The following is a 22,419-nucleotide window of genomic DNA, read 5'->3' as shown; positions in this document are numbered from 1 at the left end:
TTCTCCCAGTCGCGCTCTGGTCCGCAGGCGTTTCTGTGTCCTGGACCAGCGTGATCCACACTGAAAAGACAGTATAACACTGCCCCCAGCCCTCTGTCCCACGTGTCCGTCTGTAGGCAGAAATGGAGAGAAAAGTTAGGCGTACACAGCACTGGCTTCCCACAGAGAGCTGATTTTACCTTCTCAAATGCCTGCTGGTACACCTCCGTCCACTGGACCAGATCTGACGCACCCTTTCGGGTTAAATCAGACAAAGGGCTGGTCGGTGCCGAAAAGTCGGCGGTAAACCTTCTGTAGTAACCTGCCAGCCCTTAGAACCACTTTGCCTCCTTCTTGGTCTTGGGTCTTAGACTGTTTGTGACTGCCGCTGTTTTATCTAGCTGGGACAAGTCCTCCACCCAAGTGGTACCCCAGATACCGTACCTCCCTCCGCCCAACTGCACACTTCTTAGGGTTGCCGGTGAGCCCAGCCAACCTCAGGGACTCTAGTACTGCACCAAAATGCTGCATGTGCCGCTCCCGGGTGTCACTATGAATAATTACGTCACCTAAGTAGGCGTTGGTAGTGTTAGAAATTGATACAACCCCTGCTGAGTGGAGAAAGCCGATTTCTCCTTGGACTCTGGCGACAAGGGAATCTGCCCGTAGCCCTTGGTTAAATCCGGTTTCATAAAAAACCGAGCAGTGCCTAACTGGTCAAGGAGTTCGTTGACCCGGGGCATCAAATACGCCTCAAATTTCGACACCGTGTTCACCTTCCTGTCGTCTACACAGAAGCGGACCTACCCATCTGGCTTATCTACCAGCACGATGGTACTACATCAGTCACTTGTACATTCCGCTATCAACCCCATGTCCAGCATGGCCTTCAGTTCTGCCTGCAGGACTTTGCATTTATGTTCGGGCAGGCGATACGGCCGAGAGCCTACTTTCACCCTTGGGGTTGTCTCCACATGGTGGTGTATGAAGGACGTGCGGCCCGGAAGGGGGGAGAAGACATCAGAAAACTGATCTTGTAACGCGGCTCTGTCCCGGCGAGAGACAGTTACTGGAAAGGGCCGGGGTGGAATCTGTCGTTCCACCCCAACTCACTCACCCTACCCCCTGATCACTGTTGTGGCCAGACACACGGACTCTGCCTCCTTCCACTCCCTCAGCAGGTTAAGGTGAGCTGGACCAGCTGAAGAGTCGCCCTGCCCGAGCCGATGGCGCCAGTGTATCTCAACTGAGAAGAGGGAGTTTTCGGTGCAAGATGGAACCCAACCCGAGATCAGTTGCCAGCCTGTGGCCAGGGGGGATCCTGCAACATCGTCAGCTGTTTTTGAAAATCCAAGGATGAGAGCAAGGAGCAGCTGGCCAGCTGCTAGCTGCAGGAAGGAGAGCGCCTGGGCACCCTCGCGGCAGATGTCACCCTCGTGGCAGACGTCTACCCCAAGGGGTCCTCTACGTCCCATCAGCAGCCAGAGGTCTCCTACACTGCCTACCTCTCTTCCCTCTAGTGAGACCTGCGTGGACGCCCATGAGCTGTGGGGACGTAGCTGTTTGCCAGCGATCCGGCAAAAGTAGTTGCAGTCTGAGATTGGCCAACGCAGATCACCGTCAGCGAGCTGCGGAGTTTCCTGGGCCTGGCCACCTACTACTGCCGGTTCGTGAGGGAGGGTGAGCTCCAGGAACAGGTAGTTACATTGTCAATGGCAGGACCCCGGACGGGGGAACGACCTGTTCCAGCTGCTGGTGCCTCGTGGGCACTATGGAACGCTCAGACTCTTCGCCGTCTCTGCGGCTGGTTCTATCTTGAATCTTGAATCTATTGGCCAGGGTGCCCACAGGACGCCGAGCTACACGTTGCCCCCTTGCAGCAGTACTTGGTGGGGGCCCCGACGGAGTGTGTTTGGGTGGACATCCTCGTCCCCTTCCCCGTCACCGACTCCGGCAACCGATACGTGCTCGTCGCCATGGATTATTTCAATAAGTGCCCTGAGGTGTACGCAGTGCCTGATCAGAGCGCAGCTTCCACGGCGGAGAGACTGGTGGAGCAGATGTTCACCCGTTTTGGGCTCCCTGCTGCGCTCGACAGCGACCAAGGGCGGAACTTCAAGTCCCAGGCGTTCTGCGAGGGGCTGAGCAAGAAGAAGGAGACGCCGCTGCACCCCCAGAGCGATGGGCCTGTTGAGCCCTTCAACCGACGCAGGCGGTGGCTTATAAAGAACGCTCCGCCTCGAGTGGTTAATTGGTTTCGCGGCATAAGTTCGCCACAATACATTTTGGGTGAAGTCGAATGTGGCAAAACCTTTGAAAGGGATATTCCGGCGTTTGGTGAATTCTGGGTAAAATAGGGAATTTCTGAAGAAAAAAAAAAAGTTGGACTTTGGCTGTAATGATTAACCGACTGCCAGACATAACCTTTCACGAGGTTCCAGCGTCCTATTTCGAAAACGAAACGCTTACGCGTTTACTACGCTCGACCATAGCAGACGCATACGATTTGCCCCGACAGTCTTGGCCAAGTGAGTCGTTGCCATAGCAACCCCCCCCCCCCCAAAAAAACCCAACAATCTTACAAGAGTGGTAATGAAATTGCGAACCTGAACGCACGTTTTGTCCAGCCATTACACACATGGGCCTATTGACGCACTGACAAAAGCGCATGTGGATCAAATATAAACGGCGAGTCATGCCCCTTCTGTGAGACGCTTTCTGGTGGAATGGGTTTTCCAGAGCTCCGTGCCAGACGCCACGCTCCCCCTCTCCCGCTGTAACCCGACTCCCCGGCCAACGGGAATGCGGGGCTCTGGCTTGACCAGCCCGGGACAAGATGGCTGGTCCAGGACGACGAGGAGGAAAGTTTTTTTGTTTTTTTTTTGTTTATTCTACATCGAACGCGCATTTAAACTCGGATTGAGATCGGATCGCGTAGGGTCTGGACAACATTTGTACAACTAACAAGAGGACAGTTGTATTACTTTCTGGTGCGGTTCGGGTGACGGTACACGACGCTGACACGCAGAAGATAAACTTCCTCGAGGCGTAATTTGGGGATTGCTTGTCTTTTTTTTTTTTTTTATCTTCGCTTTTGTTGCTTCTATGGATGGAGGCGATGTAACCTGAACATTTTGACAACCGAAGCGTAACCAAAAGAACCATCTTCTGCTTTCAAAGTTCAAAGACCGTTAGAATTGCAGCGCATCGCAGCGGACCATGACTTCCACCCGAGTCAGGTCGCAGCAGCCGCCGCAGAGCCAGGCTGCGGGCCCCTCGGGTAGCTCCCCGCCGCACAGGCCGGACCCCGCCGAGGGGATCGAGATGGACAACATCCAGCACCAGGACCTGGGCCTCGGAGGAGTCATAGGCACCCCTTCCCCGCCCTCAAGACAAGCCTGGAGCCGGGACAACCCGGGGTTCGAGCCGGAGGAGGAGATCATGGAGGCCGACTGGCCCCCGGCGAGCCCGGGCCGGAGGTCCGTCTCCACGGCGTCTAGCGGCGGCAGCAGCGGCCTGTGCAGCTACGCCGGCACCCACGCCCACACCCAGCGGGGCGCGCTCTACCCGACACCCGGCCTGGATGCCCGGCAGCAGGACAGGCACCAGCACCGGGGCTGCATGAAACAGATCCTCCAAAAAATCCGAAGTTAGTAACTGTTTGGGGTGGTTCCCAACGTGAGGTCCGGGGACCCCACCAGGGGACCTTCAAGACACCTCTTAAAGGTCCCCTGGCCCCCTCCAAACAAAAAAGATGAATAGTTCAACTTCACCTTTGTTTAATTTACAGAACGTTAGCTCCGTTAGAGAATGTATTATTAATGCTTGTTAAGGTATGGAAGTTTGCACTGAATCATACTGTATTTCTAATATAAATATCCTCCGATTGGGGTCCCAGGGACAAACAATACAACTGAATAGATGTAAGGACTCCCTATATATTTAGCTATATGATCAATATTAATATGACAAGAATAATGAAAAACGTCACATCCCCATGTAAGTGAAATACACACCCGCTGCTTGCAGGGTGCAGTAGCCATGCATTTCACGGCACATTCTTTGTTGCTCCGTTGCTGTACAGTGCCCACGTTGTCGCTGTGTCAGGGACGATGATAGGTTCCTGAACTGTTGGTCTCCTTGCAGTTTTGTGGGGCACGGATCTGATGGAAGACAGCGACAGCAGCAGGGAACGGTACCTTAAGAACATATTGAGGGAGATGCTGACCTACATCGCCTTCCTCATCACGACCTGCATCTGTGAGTAGGCAGCGCACACCACCCGTGTAAGGGTGAAGGCCTCGTTTGAGGCTTTCATTTTTCTGACTTGTATGCCGTTGACAGAGAAGCCATTTCAGAAATAAACCCTGATCATTCTTTTTTCTCAAGTAAACATAGCATCTATAGTGGCTGAGCATCCCCTCTATGAGTAAACTGTGCCATCAATGGCAAAATACATTTTGATTTGCGTCATTAAGTTTTCCTTCACTCCAGTCCAACTGCAACGAGGTGCGCCAACAAGAGCTTTTGGGTGGATCAGGAAATGGCAGCTGTACTAGGGCCTTGCCTTTCGCCTGAGAAAGAATGAGGTTCTGTATAATAGCTTAATTCAGTATTTTATTTTTTTTTACAGAGGGGTACGGACAGATAAAACAAAAGTATGTCGTTGTCATTGCACACATCAATATCTAAGCATGTTGTTAAGAACTTGTAGTCATTTTTATTTTTGACATTTTTAATTTCATTAATTCATATTGAGCAAGACACTTAACTCACTTGCACTTGTTTGTTATTAAGCATCTTAACAGGTCAAGGCCTCTGTGCAGTAGGCCTGGATTTGGTAGCTGGTGCTAAAATCAAGTCTCTCCCTGAAGACTCCCGCTAGCTCAGTGCTTTTGGGACCTCAAAGGAAGAGGAACACCGTTGCACAAAAATAACCGTGTGAATTTTCCAGTGTAATTAATGTGTGTGTGTGTGTGCGTGTGTGTGTGTGTGTGTGTGCGTGTGTGCGTGTGTCTGTGTCTGTGTCTGTCTGTGTGTGTCTGTGTGTGTGTGTGTGCACGCGCGCGTTTCACGTCATATGCGCTGTAGTGACTTATGGAATGGTGAGTTCCAACATGTACTACTACACAAAAGTCATGTCTCAGCTGTTCCTGGACGCCCCGCTGTCAGCCGGGAATCCCTCCACCTTCAGAAGCCTCTCCACCATGGCGGACTTCTGGAAGGTAAAAAAACGCCCGTGCATTCACCCCACGCGCACAAGCTCATCTCCGTGTTCTCGATCGGTATTTTCTTGTCCATGCTGATACCGACTGTGCCCGTCTTTCAGTTCACTGAGGGTCCGTTCCTCAACGGCATGTACTGGGAGGTGTGGTACAACAACGAGAGCCTCCCGCAGAATCAGAGCCTGATCTACTATGAGAACCTGCTCCTCGGCGTGCCGCGCCTCCGCCAAGTCAAAGTTCGCAATCACTCATGCACCGTCCACGAAGACCTCAAAGACGAAGTGCAGGACTGCTACAACATGTACACACCGAGCAATGAGGACACCGCCCCCTTCGGGCCTAAGAACGGAACTGCGTACGTGTACTTGATCAAGTTGTCGATTAGCTGCGTTTAGTGATCGCTTCCAATCTTTCAAATGAACGCGAGTAAAGCTTACAATTTTTTTCTGTTGGCTGTCGGTCAGGTGGGCGTATACAGCAGAGGGCGGGATGAATGAGAGCAGCTATTGGGGTCAAGTGTCTAAATACGGAGGTGGAGGCTTCTATCAGGACCTCTCCCGCACCAGAGAATCGTCGGCCCTGCAGCTGCGGTTCCTCAAGGAAAACCTCTGGCTGGACAGAGGCACGAGGGCCGTCTTCCTCGACTTCTCCGTCTACAATGGCAACATCAACCTCTTCTGCATCGCCAGGTACAAATGTAATCATACAGCTAATGTATGAACGTAGGGTTGTCATTTTAAGGACTCTTGCATGGTACTTGTGTATTGGCCAGAGTTTATTGACCCGAACTTTATTCAGTCTTGTAATACTTAACCAAATTCAAATGTTGTGTGTGTGTGTGTTTATAATAATTTTTTTTCCCAAATGAAGTCCAAACAATTACAGTCGTTTTCAATTTGACCGTGCACTGTTCTGGTGATGCTTTCATCAAGTTTCAGCCCCACTTGGACCCGATAAGATTTGGTCTCAGACATTTCGATCTATCGTGACTGGGGTCTCACCACAACCACCACCACCCCCCTCCCCCCGAGGCCAATTTAATTGATGTAATACAATCTGAAAATATCATTGCCACGAATTAGCTATTTGAAGAAGTGTTAGTGAGGTCCGTATTCCCCTGTCTACGTCTCAGGTTGCTGGCAGAGTTTCCAGCGACCGGCGGCGTGGTGACCTCCTGGCAGTTTCAAACGGTGCGTCTGATCCGCTACGTGTCGAGCTGGGACTACTTTGTGGCCGTGTGCGAGGTGGCGTTCTGCATCTTCATCCTGTACTACGTGGTGGAGGAGGTGCTGGAGATCCGCATCCATCGGCTGCATTACTTCAAGTGCCTGTGGAACTGCCTGGACGTCCTCATCGTCGCGGTGCGTGCCCGGTCTCCGCCCCGCCGTGGGGTTGGGAACCCGCGGGCCCGAGTCGCGGCGTTGTCCGATAAGCTTGTCGTCCCGTTTTTCTTTTCAGCTGAGCGTCGTTGCCATAATAATGAACATCACCAGGACGTCCATGGTGGGCGGTCTCCTCAAAGGCCTGCTGGAGAACCACAGCACTCACCCCAGGTTCGAGCCTCTGGCCGATCTCCAGGTCCAGTTCAACAACGTGGCTGCAGTCATTGTCTTCTTCTCTTGGGTCAAGGTGAGTTTCTTCTGTGTTTACTCTGCTTCAACGCTGTTTCACTGAGTGTATCGCCTGAGATGCTTAAAAAACGTTGCGCTTTTCCACGTGGCCAGTTTTTCAAGTTCATCAACATCAACAAGACCATGAGCCAGCTGTCGGGCACCATGTCTCGCTGCGCCAAGGACCTCGTCGGCTTCGCCATCATGTTCTTCATCATTTTCCTGGCCTACGCTCAGCTGGCCTACCTAGTGTTCGGAACCCAGGTCAACGACTTCAGCACTTTCCAGGCCAGCATGTACGCGCCTATTTCCCGCCGATTCTCGCGTCGCCACGGCCAGAGAGAAATCTTTTAACCCCTAATAATGACGTTTTCCTGTGTGCGTTCTTGTCCCGTGGAGTTTCACCCAGTTCCGCATCATCCTGGGCGACTTTGAGTTCTCCGAGATAGAAGAGGCCAACCCACTTCTGGGACCCGTCTACTTCACCACCTTCATCTTCTTCATCTTCTTCATCCTCATGGTGCGTTCACGGCCGCGTTCTGTCGTTCGGAGTCACCTAGAATCCGTTCCACCTCCGGCGTGTCCCTAAGCATGTCGTTCATTGTGAATAGTACGTTGGCGTCGGGAAATGTTAAAAAAGAGGATTAAGCCCGCTCTCCTCCACAGAATATGTTCCTGGCCATCATCAATGACACGTACTCCGAGGTGAAAGCGGACATGTCGCAGCAGAGGTCTGAGATGGAGATGACCGACCTCATCAAAAAGGTACTTTGACTCAGAGGGAGACCGGGGGAGAGAAACGAAACGCGCGGCATGCCGGCAGAAACGCTGAATAAGACTTTCCTCAGGGTTGCAACAAGGCCTTGATGAAGTTGAGGTTGAAGAAGACGGCGGTCGACGACATCTCCGACAGTCTGCGCCAGGCCGGGGGGAAGCTCAACTTTGATAAACTGCGGCAAGATCTCAAAGGGTGAGCGGAGGCCGAGGTCCACCCTGTCGATGACGAGCGATCGGCGTGCGGTACGTCTTGTTCATTCTCGCCTCCCCGATTGTGTTTGACACGCGCAGAAAGGGCCACACGGACGCGGAGATACAAGCCATCTTCGCCAAATACGATCACGACGGGGACCAGGAGCTGACGGAGCACGAGCACCAGCAAATGAGGGACGACCTCGAGAAAGAGAGAGTGAGTGTTATACCGAAATGTCATACCTTTTTGCTTTCTTTTCTTCACGTTTTAATAATAGTGGCCCACAAGCTTGAATCCTGTTGCCTTTGAATATATTAAACAAGCTGTTTTCATAATGATGAAGGGGAGAGAATGTCCCATTTATATTTATACATAGGGGTCATAGCGTTTTCATTGAATTCATCCCGTCCATAGAATCCCATTTTGTACACATGTTGTTCTATATACACTTAATGGACCGTTAAAGTCCCCGTAAAGTGAATTCAGTGATTGGTTTCAAAACTCATGATATATGTTAGAAGGTCATTGCTGAAAACATGTGAAAAGACTGAGAACTATGGAGTGCTGAAATGTGGAGTTAAACCGTTAAACCGTTTCTCACCATTTATGAGGTCCGGTTTTTATGGGCGGGGCTGAATCATGACCCGATGGCGTATACAAGGTCGTACTCGGCACGGCCCCGCCCCCACCCCCAACACTATACAACACTATGTATAACCAGGTTAGACCGTCGGAAACATCAGTGGTGAAATAAGATAAGCTGAGCTAACTGCCCGGAGTTTAGGAATGTTGAAAACCGGGACATTTTAGTGTTTCACAGATTTTTATTGGGCTTAAGTTTGCCATGTTATGAACTGAGCATATTATATATGTCATATGCTTAAATGCAGTACATTTAAAGGTTTCTGGACAATATTTCTCATTGTTTTGGGTTAATTGATTTACAGTAAAAATACATTTGCATGAAGCATAAAGCAAGCATATTTGTCCACTCGCATGTTGATTAGAGTATAAAACACGTTTTAATAAATTCAACAAAAAGCAACACACAAAAATATCCCTTTAAGGGCTAGAACAGATGAAAAAATGTGCGATTAATTTTGATTGACAGCCCTAAAAGGAAATCCCTCATCCAAGTGGTGCTACGCACACACGCCCGTTTCCTGCAGATGCTCAGTGTGTCTCTGCCCGTCCGCTAGGAGGACTTGGAGCTGGAACGTAATTCGTTAGCGAGACCCACGAGCGGGAGGAGCTTCCCTCGCACCCAGGACGACTCGGAGGAAGACGACGACGAGGACAGCGGCCACAGCTCCCGTCGCCGTGGCAGCAGCTCAGGGGGCGTGTCCTACGAGGAGTTTCAAGTGTACGGCACTTTCACATTCAATCTGCATCTTAGCTGATAAGTAAATGTATATGGCAACAAAGCGTAACCGCGAGCAGAATACTCAACACAATTATGTCGTTTATTGAGTGTCGTTGACCCAGATAGGAATTTAGGATCTACTGTACAAGTCCAGCTTTCTTATCTTAAAAAGAAAAAAGAAAAAAGCCCAAACTGGATTTCCCCCGGGTATTAAGGGTTATCTTAAGCCCCTTTTCCACTTGCACTGAAAGCTGTGAATCTACTAGCAATGTTCCGTATTGCCGTACTGGGAAAAGGAGTCGGTGTCGCTGTTCTGTAAAAGTCGTTCTGTGAATCTTCCCACTCCCGACCTGGTATCGTTTCCGAGAAAATTCCCGGAACGGCTGTGGAATGGAAGTGTGTGGGAATTGGAAGCGGTAACATTGCCGTGAAGCCTACTTCGCGGCAATGTTACCGTGGTGGAGCCGACTCCAAACAAACACAAATAGTGGGTTGTTACAAATATTTATTTCAAAACACATTTTAAGTGATTTATTTTCGGGAAGAAAAAAAACCATTCGGAAACACTGGCGAGGTAGAACGGGTGGAGAATGTTCTTTCTCCGGAGGCAGAGAGGGTAGGACAGGTTGAAAATGATCACACTGATTTAATAACATTGGGTGAGGGTATTGCGTCCGGGGTTGGGGGCTCTGCCCCCGCTCCGTCAGCGGAGGGAACCGAGTCCGTCTGGGAGTGGCGGGGAGACGGGAAGTGAAACACTGGTCTCTGAGAGCCAGGAAAAAAAAAAAAAAGATTCAGATCTCTCGTCCGTTGCCGACAGATTGTCCAAACGATTGCATCTAAACTGGACATAACGTACCAACCCTTGCCCATTACAGCAGGTTCTGAATCCGTAACGGTCATCTAATGTGGGACAGACTCCATAACAGAATTTCTCCGTAAAGGAGACCAACGTGCGAATGACGACCTTCTGCCTTTGCCGGATATTTTTCATCCAGCAATGTAACGGCTTCCACGTGGGAAAGGGGCTTTATTTGACCTGTATTCATTTTTTTTTTGTGCCTTTGGTGCCCAATATGTTTTCTATAGGGTTGTGTGAACTCCTTAATGTGATACAAATAGGTGTAATTTCTTTCAATTATTAGAATTGACTGTAATTGTCTGTCAAATGCGGAATAACAGAAAATCTAAATAACAGAAAATGAAAACAAAATGTTAGGTTAGAAAAATGTGACGTTAACTGCACGGTCATCTATAACTCCAATAGTTAACTCTATAACTCTTAATTTACTATCAGACAACCTGGCTTTGATAATGGAGGTGGATTGTGGTTACAATAATCCAACCCTTCTGTTCACACTCGCAACATTTAGTATATAATTTCTACACTTTATAACCAGACTGTCATTAGGAAGAGTAGATCATGACGATATTTTCACTCTGGAGTGGACCATTTCTTCCCCTTCCTTCCCCTCCTCAGGCTAGTGAGGCGGGTGGACAGGATGGAACATTCCATCGGCAGCATCGTGTCCAAGATCGACGCTGTGATAGTGAAGCTGGAGTCCATGGAGAGAGCCAAGGTGAAGAGGAGGGACGTGCTGGGAAAGCTGCTCGATGGAGTGATGGAGGTGAGACGTAGCGGACACACACACGGACTGAACGCCTAAAAAGTCAGACACATACAACTGCATCAAGCTAAAGATAAGTGTGATGGAAATCCAAAGGGATTTTTATATAATCCCCTGAACGCAGTTAAGAAATAATAATAAAAGCGAATCGATTTTTTTTTTAAGTACTATGAAAGGTATCTTTTGAGAAGCCTTGAATCTACAATCATATCCCATTCCGTCCAGATGTCATGGGAATTTGGTGCCAATGTCCGAAATAAATAGAATGTTTCCATCAGTTGGCTTGAATTGTGTCGACCCAGATTGTTTTCATGACATTTCTTTATAAGATGGAAGTTGAATTATTACACTGTTACACCCTCATATTACAAGAATGGCATAAGATGAATATAAAAGACGATTAAATTCTTAATTTCCATTGTGACAATGGATTGACATCTTAAAGTGTAAAAAAATAAAATAAACAAAAAGGTCATGTTTGTGACAGCGCTACCTTAGCCCCAGCCACCTAATTTCTCGTGAGAGTACATACATGTTTTTAAATAATTATAATTATCTTTTAGAATTACTAATCAAAATGAAATATGAGTAGTATATTATATATATATATATATATAATCTAGCATAATTATGATTTTATTATAATTAAAATAATAATATAAGTATATAATATATACATAAATATGAATACATGTAAATTACATATTACACTTGATGTTGTTATAAATTTCAAATAATATAATTTGTATAATTAGTAATCATTTACAATTGTCCCCGAACATTTTTTTTAACTTCTTTACCCCCGCTTGCCGTCAGGATGAGCATCAGGGCCGGGACTCCGACGTGCACCGGGAGCAGATGGAGCGCCTGGTGCGGGAGGAGCTGGAGCGCTGGGAGTCGGACGACACCGTCGCCCAGGTCGGCCGTGGCCAAACGGCCACGCCCACCGGGCCCCGGCCCCGCCCCCCGTCCTCGCTGTCCACCGACAGCGTCGACCCCTCTACGAGCGGGGGCGGCCACGTGTGAAGACCACCCCCACCCCACGTCAATGTCTCAGCAATGAGCTCTTATTTGAAATCCAACTATTTGGTTTAGTTTACCCTCGTGAAGACTTCCAAAGGAATGACACCAGGATTTGTGTGCAAAGCTTTTTTTTTTTGTTAATTCTGCAACAAATAAACTGCAACACAAACCGTCTTATAATCACACGCGCAACACATCGACCAAGTCAGGTGCAAAACACATTTAATAATGAAGATGCACTGAAGGTGTGACAGTGAGGTTCACAGACAGAAAGGACATATTGTCTCAAATAGTTATTTAAAAAAAAAGACAGATCTGTCTAAAAAGGCTGAAATATATATAAGTATTATGATGAAGGGAAACCGTTTGAGTATTAGTTCCAAAATGACAGCATTTGATACAACGCACTCGTCTAAGATCCTTTTCAATTACCGTGACAAAATACGCAGCACTGTTTGGTACCTGTTCCTGTCTGAAGCAGCTCAGTGGCTTGTTATTGTATACGCATTGCAGCATTCCACCAAATACTCAACAAGGAGATTTTTGAATGTTTATTTTGCTCATCTTTCGTCAATTTAACATAGGTACGAGTGTGGCATATTTTGTCATATTTACTATCATCCTATTGTATACATTCTCTTTATGATACATATTGTAAGTTGGAACAAACTTCGATTTGGAGTGCATCTAGTGTTCATGGGAAACCCATGCATTTATTTTATTTTTTCCTTGTGCAGCCATAATTTGCCTTATAATATTTTATAGGCTCATTTGTATACCTTCACTTTTTTTGGAATAAAGTATGATAATTCTCATCATGGATTTATGTCTTATTGTCTTTAGTTAAAATTATTTTCTCTTTAGTCCATGCCACAATTGATGTTAGCTTATGCAGGGGGGAAAAAAACTGATTCACAGACTCAATTTGGATCCACATGCTGCCATCTAATCTTAAGGATCCAATAATACAATGTTTTATTGGTTTTTATTTTGTATAATTTAATAAAACACTCATTAAAATGTAACATTTTCCTTACAAGAATTGAATAGTGTTCAGCGGTCAATGGTTTAGTGATGATTTTATTTTAGTATTTAGCACACAATCAAAACACCAAGAATATAGATAATGGAATACAGTCATTTTTGAAGAACACCTTGGTAACAAATAATCTTTTACAGTCAACACTGAGGGGATTACACTACGGATATTAATACAGTATAATTTGGAATTAGTGGAAATACAAAATCTGACATCTTAGCTAAACTGCTTTACTAGACAAGTAGGTACGATAACTTGGTTAATCAGGAAAGTGAGCAAATCTAATAAATAACTAGTAAACAGTGAAGTATAAAATAACAGAAAGGCAAATGACTGAATAACCTACGCAAGTGCAAACCGGGGACATAGCTCCATACACAAAAATCTCAACTGCTGGCAAGAGAGAACAAAGATCACACATTCTACGTGAACTTTTTGATGAATCTGAGCTTCAGGTAGGCGATGACCAGGAAGATGAGCGCCATGAGGGCCAAGGCCACGTGGTTTTCCCACAATCCCCAGGTGGTGTAGTCTATTCCCAGGTAGTCCAGGTGCTGCTCCCCCGTGCATCTGGAATGAGGCGGCCCCTCATCACCATGCGCACCATGTCTATGTACATCACTGCAGATGGCCGTCCGGGCTCACAAGAGTTTACTGCAATCTATTCATTCGTTTTACTTCTTGGGCTGTGTAGTGTAAGTAGCAGGGTGTAAATTGGCACAAAATAAATGGCGATAAAAAGAAGATTTGAATGTGGTTCAGCTGCTGTCAAGCCATTGCACGATACAGTTAAAATTAACCCTATGGCCCAGGCTCTGTGGACGACCAGTGAACCGAGGACATTCTACATGTAACTTGTCCCTGTGTTCAAGTTCAAGAATGTTGAAGAGGGGCAGATTGCATCTATTTTGAAGAATGAAATAATAATGAAAAGCAATATATAAAAGCCAACATCCGACATCCAACCCAACAATAAACGCGACTCACATCATTCCCGCTATGCTCGCGCTGCAGTTGTCCCTGGACGGAGGCGCGGTCGCGTTCTCGCAAAACTTCAGACCGACAAATTCGTTGATCTTCAGGGCCTGAACGGAGAGAGACAGCGAGATACCGTGATTGACGTGGGTTGATCTTCCCCGTTTTAGGGAAGCGACACGGCATGGCCAGAATGTACCTGAGATGCCCCGACGGAGGAAGGGCGCGAGGCCCTGAAACACAGCTTTTAGGATTAGGAATTCTTGAGACACAATCAGGTTCTCATATTTTATCGTGCAATCCGAGATATGATATTGTTGGCATCGAATACCGAGGTCTAACTTACCGCCAGGCCGTAGCGAGGTATACTGAAGTACTTGAACCACGCCAGCCAGTCCATGATGCTGGGTAGATTCACCAGCAAGCCTGAGAAGATCTAAATACGACACCGCTGTTTGTCAAAATGTGGGATGATGTTGGTTATGACGTGAACATTTTCCTTTCACTTCTTCCGTCCACCCCTTTTGAGTCACTCCCCAATTCATCCCGCTGGAGCCTGTCTCACCATCATGAAGACAAAGGAAATGGTCAGGAAAATGTTGGCGAGAGCCACCACACTCTGGTCGGCTGAGATCGCCATCGCCATGGCCGTCGCCGTGCAAGCGACCAGGGTCACTGTCAGCGTGAAGACGAAGAAGGCCGCGAATGTGGACTTCAGTCCTGGAGAAAACCACACCAAAAAAAAAAAAAAAAAAAACAGCTAGTAAATACTTTACTTTTCAGCTGGGTTCAGAGTTGAGGTTTTGGACCAGGAGCATTCAAGCGTCTCACCGATCATGAAGTAGACGATGCAGCTGAAGACGACGGCGGGGACGGTCCGCAGAGTGATGATGTCAGACAGGATCTTGGACAGGAAGTACACAGAGACTCTGTAGTAGCCGCTGATGTACTCGTGCCTGTCGGGGAAGAACCTGTGGCTTTTAAACTCTTAAGGCCTTGGGTTTGTCACATGACTGCCCTTGGAACACAACCTGCCTGAATTCCATCTCAGATCTGTAACGTCGATACAATATTGGGCATAGAGGGTCACTCCTCATCCTTTAAATCCTGTTAAGTTGTGAGGTGGGGCCCCCATGGATCGGGCTTGTTGTTCCAGCACATCCAACAGATGCTCCATCGGATCGGACCCTAACCCCAACAACATGATGTAGAAGAAAACATCATTCATCAGACCAGGCCACCTTCTTCCATTGCTCCATGGTCCAGTTCTGACGTTCAAGTGCCCATTGTAGGTGCTTTCGGTGGTGGACAGGGGTCAGCATGGACACTCTGACAGGTCTGCAGCTACACAGCCCCACACGCAGCAAGCTGTGATGCACTGTGTGTTCTGACACCTTCCTATCATAGCAGCATTCACTTGTTCACCAATTTGTGCTGCATTAGCTCTTCTGTGGGATCGGACCAGACGGGCTAGACTTCACTCCCCACGCACATCAATGAGCTTAGGGCGCTCATGACCCTTTCACCGTTCCTTGGACCACTTTAAGTTGGTACTAACCACTGCATAGCGGGAACACCCCACTAGACTTGCCGTTTTGGAGATGCTCTGAGCCAGTCGTCCAGCCATCACAATTTGGACCTTAGATCCCTACGCTTGCCAATTTTTCCTGCTTTCAACACATCTTCAAGAACTTGCTGTTCACTTGCTGCATATCCCACCCCTTGACAGGTTCCATTGAAACAAGATGAGCAATGTTATTCACTCCACCTGTCAATGGTTTATATATATGAAGTTATACCACTTATGTTTCATAGTTCATGTCACTATCAGTACGTGTGTACTTCCCTGAGAAAACACAAATTAAAGTGGCAATCCCAGGTTAAACCTTTTGGGGTGGCTTACTCTACAAGTCCCAGAATTCCATTCAAATCTTTATCAAAATTGGGGTTTGTGTTCAACATTGCTTCTGATCGATTGCTTTTATTTAGATTTTTCTTTTCTCTCCCGGTGACATGAGGTGGTGGGAATATTTTTTTCCTCTGAAGGTGCTTGTTGTGAATGTTCATCCATATGGACAGTTTACTGCCTTCTTTCCAGGAGAAACATTGAATGGCTGTTTTTTTTTTTTTGAAATGCCAGCTAAAAAAAGTTCTGAATATTCAGCTAAATAATAACTAACTAATCTCTTAATCATCTTATCACTTTAATATTTTTTAGAATCAAATAATATAATATTGTGCCATGCATTGAGATATGTTGTCTCATATTGCATAATTGACAAGACAAATACAGCTATGACACATTATGAGATGCATCACTCCACATTACGTACACAAACAGCTTCCTCTCTGTGATGAAGAGTTCTGCAGCAGACATGGTGCTGAAACACTGATTGGTGGTGATGAAGAAGAGGGCGCCCATCCTGCATGGAGAACAACAAAATCTGTGTGTGTGTGTGTACATATATACTGTATATAAATATAAATATCTAAGCTAAACCCAAAATATTGGCTGCTCCGGTAAAGTCAGATTTAAGGGAAAACAAGGACAGAACATAGGGAAAAAAACATCCTCACTCATAGAATGGCAAGAAAGGTAGGGAGATGGGATATTTTGGAGTAAACAGGTGGACTTGGATCTGTGTGGTCCACTCCAGTCAAACTGTAAAATCTCTCATTTCTGATTTGATCCTTGCCCCCGGGGGGGGGGGGGGGGGGGGGGGCAAGGCGGGGTGACCACCTGGAGAGCGGCGCACAATGGCGCCAGCCGTGATCCACATACAGCGGCCATGGACAAGAGGACATTCAGTGGACTCTACTGAACCATGCATGGAATGAATGAATGGAGAGAGAGAGAGAGAGAGAGAGAGAGAGAGAGAGAGAGAGAGAGAGAGAGAGAGAGAGAGAGAGAGAGAGAGAGAGAGAGAGAGAGAGAGAGAGAGAGAGAGAGAGAGAGAGAGAGAGAGAGAGAGAGAGAGAGAGAGAGAGAGAGAGAGAGAGAGAGAGAGAGAGAGAGAGAGAGAGAGAGAAACTTTGAAGTGAATTTTAGACTACGTTCTGGTTTGCTCCATTTGGCTTTTTCTCAGTACCAGGTTGTGCCTAAAAATAATGATCAAAGAATGAATAAGAAAGTAAGAGGATTAATCACGCTGGAATTAATTCACTTATCACACCTCTCCACCGAAAAGCAGCAATTTACATATTAAGACCCCCAAACAGGAAAAAATGTCTCCAATATACAAATATCCAAACTGACGTCACTAAAACAATTTAATTGTGCTGCATATTATCTTACTGGTGGTACTTCTGGAGTTTTTACACCATGCTTAAAATGTATTTTTGGTGCTAAAATACACATGGCCATCTGTGTATTTCCCAAAACGTGTAGAAAAAGTATTGTTATTGGATACAAATTTAACAAACCAATGTAAGTTGTGTGGAATTTTTACACACACACACACACACACACACACACACACACACACACACACACAGCGGTCTGGGTCTGGGCTTAGCCGCATCAGGGCATGACAGGCGCAATCATCATCGCACGCGCACACACACACACACACACACACACACACACACACACACACACACACACACACACACACACACACACACACACACACACACACACACACACACACACACACACACACACACACACAGCTAGAAATAGATATGACTATACTTTAAACAGTATTCCTACCTGTTCTGGATCCCACTCTGATCGTCTTTGACTCTGAAGAAAATAGCACCGACGATGACAGCCAGGAAGATGGTGACTCCCAGCTGCCAGGACACAAACAATGCGGATTTGGAAGTCAGCGTAGAGTCAGTGTAGAGTTGGTTCGACTCCCAAGTAAAGAGCTATGAATTCCGAATTTGTACTCCCCCCCCCCTTCTTAAAATAATGTTCCATAAAAAAGCGTTTCAGCCTCCAAGCTGAAGTGGGCAGAGTTTCCGTGGGGGTCAGGCCGGTGCGCTGGCTCTTTCTCTGATCTTATTGAGTCTGGTGGAGACCAGCGTCACACTGCTTGACAGCAAAGAGCGAGAAAAAGTGAAAGGGACGTGTTTTAATCCTCACAACCGACAGATTATGACATGATTAAGCGGTTCTGAAGAGGCCCTGTGTGGTTCCCAGGGTGAGGGGATAAGCTAATAAGGTTGAGCCTTGTTCACCTCATTCCCCTCAGCCCCTCATGTGGAAGCAGCGCAGGGCACTGATGGATCTTGACGCCATCATGTGATGGCCCCCAGCCCGGGGCCAAGGGGCTTTGGCCAGATATGATATCAGTTCAGATCCCGGCCTAAAGAGGCAAGAGCGGGGTCACAGCAGTCACCAAAGCCGATTACGGTGCCCACGCCACACCATCCAGAGCCCCTCTTGTAGGATTACTCTGACTTATTTGGGGCCAATTAGCTGTTAATAATTCTTAAAGTGAGGAGACTTCTGACGACATTTCGCCGCCACAGGGTGGCTAATGGGATCGCTATGTTCCCTCGGCACCCCGGCCAACCGGCTTTCCATGCGCCGCGAGTCTAAGAACAAAAACACAGAGGTTTCCTTGATGTTTTTTGCTCCGGACGAGCTGTTTGAAAGTCAATGTGGCCCCTCGATTTATTTTTCTGGATTGTCACAATAATGATAATAATTCTGCCAGACAGTATCATTATTATCATCATCATCATCATTATTATTTTTAAGGAAACAGAGCATTCAATAAAACTATCGCATTAATATGGGCCATACCTAATCATCAAAACTAAGAATGAATAGAAAATTAAATAAAAAAATATAAATGGCGGCTGAGCTGCAGGTGAGAAATGTCATTGCATTCTTGTTTGTCTGTAACTTGTTCTGTCTCAGGACTGTCACTGTATAGGATTGTGTGTGTGTGTGTGTGTGTGTCCCCCCTCACCTGGGCCACCGAGGTCTGTGGGTTCAGCATGAGGTCTTGGAAGGTTCTCTTCAGCACCCAGTGGAACTGGTGGAGGAAGGAGCTGTTGTAGGTGATGGTGCGGGCCCCGGGCCCCTGGGCCACGCAGCCCTTGGCCTGGACAATGCGCTCCAGCTCGGCCCGGGTCTCCCTGGAGTAGCTGCTGTTGCGGTGCTCCTCCAGCAGATGCTCCTCGATGCTCTGCCTGGAGTTGCTCTGCTCCTCCAAGTCTACCTCTGGAACATTGGCACACGAGGGGAAAAGTAGCTACATTATTAGTATGATTTATGGATTCTCACAAATGAATTTACACTGGGTTATCTTTTGATATGGTCAGTAGTAGAATAATTAGAAAGGGGGCAATTGAGTGAATCAGCCGTGACTAAACCCACAGTGTGTAACCACTGGAGCAGATGAAGTGCTATAAAGTCCATTGGGCAAGATTCAGGATTTTAGGCCTTTGTTTATAAACAGACAGCATTTTAAAGGACAGCAGGTGATCAAGCTCATGTGTGAACTTTCCGAATTGTTTATTATTCATCACTTATTGTTCTTTCCTCTATATTTACCTTCAGGCCCATGCATCTTGGCCATGGTGGAGTCTCCGTTGATCACGTCCAGGAAGAAGTCTGCAGGGTTGTTGTGTGGCTCGCAGGCATAACCTGGAGCAAAATGTATTTTGCTTTATATGCTCCTTGGATAACACGTTGTCCCTGAAATTTCTCATGTAATTCTATGGGATTCAAGCAATACATACACTGCTTTTACTCCAATCAGTTAAAATGAAACCTTAGACATTATTCTCTTTATATTCCCCTGCAGTCCACATCAAACATCAGCACCAATACAAACCGTTCGGACTCGTATTGTAAACCTTTGATTTCAAAAGAATAGTCACCGATTTCGGCAAAGTAGTCCAAAGTGTTCAGCGCGGGCCCATGGTACACCATCTTTCCACTGACCAGCAAGGTGAGTGTGTCAAAAAGGCGGTAGATGGAGTAGCGTGGTTGGTGGATGGACATGATGACTGTACGCCCTTGACTGGCCATTCTAAGAAAGACAAAGAAAGATACCAAAAAAATACAATATGTTTCAATAGATAGCAGCTCCTTGCTGAAAGACACTGTATTACAGGAACGCTATAATAGAAATTGTGACATGATTGTGACAAGCAGAGTTTCTATTGCCGATTGTATTTGCCAGCAAAATCAGCTGATTCTGGTCCCGGTCCAAGGTTTTGCAATTAAACATACAGTAGCTCTGCAAAGAAGATCATTACAACTGTAGAATCATATCATCACTTCAATCGCATCACATCATAGATCAGCATGACCCCCAGTTTCAACGTTGTAGTACAGACAGGTTTGGACTAAATCATATCCAACAATAAAAATCGTGGGGTCCCAGAGACAAAATGTCATCCAAATGGGTTCTGTGGCCCAATGCGTATCAAATTGAGGGTCCCTGATACGAAAAGGGTTTAGAATCACAATGTTCAATGGCTGACCTGTCGGAGCTTCTCTCATGCTGGAAGGAAGGCACGAGCAGCCCAGTTTATTGCTGGGCTTCAGTTAAAATAGTCATTATCCACAGGAAGAAATGGTTGTGTTTTAAGGAAAAAGAAGAATTGTTCCTTACCTTTTGAGCAGCAGCAGCACAGAGTTGGCTGTGCTGGCATCTAGTCCTGTTGTAGGTTCGTCCAGGAACAGGACGGAGGGGTCGATGATGAGCTCCATGCCGATGTTGGTCCTCTTCCTCTCCCCTCCGGAGATTCCTCGGATCATCTGCGTGCCCACCTGGTTCAGAACCCACAGAGGGAAATGAAAAAAGTCCCCAACTACCCTAAATAACCTACCGACAAATAAACATTTACGGTCAAAATATGGTCTAGAAACGACTTGTCAGAGGGGAGACCATGACCGGATGAGACGTCGAGACCTTTGTGTCGGCCACCTTGGTGAGGCCCAGCTCCCTGATGAGCTGATTGACCCGAGTCTCCTTCTCCCTCTGCGGCACCGAGCTGGGCAGCCGCAGAGCCGCAGAAAAACGCAGATTCTCCCTCACGGTCAGCGTGCCCATCACCACGTCATCCTAGGGGTCGCAAGGATCATGGCCAGTGGTCAGTCGCTGGGTTTGGTTGGTTATGTCTGCTCATTTAAGGGACTTGACAAAGAGTTCCTGAAGAGGCAGAGGAAGGTATTCGGACCTGAACCACGTATCCCGAAAGGCACTTGAAGTTTGGAGGCTGCGGCGCGCCGTCGATGAGAACTTCTCCTGAAAGACCCGAAGGATCCTTCCTGGCGGCGAGAACGTCCAGAAAGCTATGGACGGAATTCGAATAACAGTGTCATGGGAAATTTTGATCTTTGGATGGAGGTAATACTTTGAATGCGACTTACGAGGATTTTCCACTTCCAGTGGGTCCAAGGATGGCGTTCAAACCAGGCCTCATGATTCCACTGAAAGACCATACCAACCAAGGATTTAGCCGATAGGTTTGACAAGCAACACATGAATAAAAAGATAACACATTAACTTTAAACGTGGTTCCCCACAAGCAATGTCTATGAAAACATATTCAACAAGTACAATCATATTATACAGAGTTAATAACCACACCATTATGGGATTGGATCATATAAATGTCTTAGAATAACCAGAAGTTCATGAAATTAAGAGATCAAATGATTTTAACAAACGGGCGAGTGAAAATCAAAAACAAATGAAAAAGCCATTACTATGGTGTAAAAAAAAAAACATGAATAAGCTAAGCCTGAAACTTGAAAAGAACAGTTATACAATATTATCAAAAAAATAAAAAACAGATTCAAAAGGCTGAATAAAAGCCTTGTAGAGGATCACGTGATAGTGTTTAATTCGATTCCCTGGCAGACTGCTCTTTAGTGTAGCGGAGAGATTATATGCAAGAACCCATGGCTTAATATCATATAATTAACACTAACATGGGAAGTGGCCCAAAGACTTGTGTGAAATGATGCATTCCTCCATGGGAAATCTCAGGTGTGGGTTTCGTACAAATTGAACACGGGAAATTAAAGCTTACTTAAATTCATACATAGTAAGTCCATAGTAATAATAATTTATCATTATACCCCATATACATGGCCCAATAAGTTAGAATAACATAGAATTATATTTGTATATATTTGTCTATTTCTGTTATGTATATCTGGCTATTTTCATTTTATTGTATTTCTGTTAATAGACCATACGATTGCAAATAATAACATAAATACAACAACAACAATTCCAGCATCAATACTTTGTTTTGGATGTTATTGACCTACTCTCATTTTCTAAGGGGACAGAGACACAGAACGCCTGATTTCCTAGTAGTATCGTATTTCCATAGGCCTACTAACTTGAGGTCCACTAGAATTTCCCGTGTGACGCTTTTCCGCCTGCAGAAGAATCCGGTGTTGAGCTGCACTTTGTACTGGATGTTGTGGAAGCTGACGGTGGAGCCGCACAGCTGCCGGGCCCGCTCCATGGTGCTGAGGGCTTTGGGTTTGGAAGTTCCGTTGGTGCTGAGATCATCCACCATGGCTATGTTGACGTGCCCCACTCGCTCCATCGTTCCTCTCTAGAGATGGAAAGATGCTAAACTTCTGCATCTATCAAGTCACAAGTTGAGATAGACACT

The 22,419-nt window shown here is 46.6% G+C and overlaps 2 protein-coding genes across 3 annotated transcripts; one reads left to right on the top strand and one right to left on the bottom strand.

Annotated features, from left to right (window-relative positions):
- The first annotated feature begins 2,818 nt into the window (after positions 1 to 2,818).
- On the top strand, positions 2,819 to 12,613 carry pkd2 (polycystic kidney disease 2). Of its 2 annotated transcripts, none has more exons than XM_079998404.1 (15): positions 2,819 to 3,628; positions 4,126 to 4,239; positions 5,071 to 5,204; positions 5,309 to 5,559; positions 5,669 to 5,893; positions 6,337 to 6,565; positions 6,663 to 6,833; positions 6,929 to 7,110; positions 7,214 to 7,334; positions 7,481 to 7,579; positions 7,663 to 7,784; positions 7,883 to 8,000; positions 8,987 to 9,147; positions 10,628 to 10,775; positions 11,592 to 12,613. In XM_079998404.1, exons 1-15 carry the CDS (start codon positions 3,199 to 3,201, stop codon positions 11,799 to 11,801), a joined length of 2,715 nt encoding a protein of 904 aa, XP_079854530.1. In that variant the 5' UTR covers positions 2,819 to 3,198; the 3' UTR covers positions 11,802 to 12,613. The 2 variants fall into 2 exon arrangements, with proteins under 2 accessions (XP_079854530.1, XP_079854529.1); XM_079998403.1 differs by having other exon boundaries at positions 8,984 to 9,147.
- Positions 12,614 to 13,259: 646 nt separating this feature from the next.
- LOC307229462 (broad substrate specificity ATP-binding cassette transporter ABCG2-like) lies at positions 13,260 to 22,350 on the bottom strand (the record flags this gene model as incomplete). Its single annotated transcript, XM_079999462.1, has 15 exons — positions 13,260 to 13,407; positions 13,825 to 13,922; positions 14,159 to 14,248; positions 14,378 to 14,532; positions 14,644 to 14,768; positions 16,146 to 16,235; positions 17,525 to 17,607; positions 18,738 to 18,991; positions 19,325 to 19,417; positions 19,654 to 19,805; positions 20,394 to 20,551; positions 20,694 to 20,846; positions 20,962 to 21,076; positions 21,155 to 21,214; positions 22,139 to 22,350. 15 exons carry the CDS (start codon positions 22,348 to 22,350, stop codon positions 13,260 to 13,262), a joined length of 1,986 nt encoding a protein of 661 aa, XP_079855588.1.
- Positions 22,351 to 22,419: the final 69 nt, after the last annotated feature.

This window comes from Zeus faber, assembly GCF_960531495.2.
Source record: "Zeus faber genome assembly, chromosome: 4".
NCBI lineage: Eukaryota > Metazoa > Chordata > Actinopteri > Zeiformes > Zeidae > Zeus > Zeus faber.
This window is presented reverse-complemented; position numbering and strand designations above follow the sequence as displayed.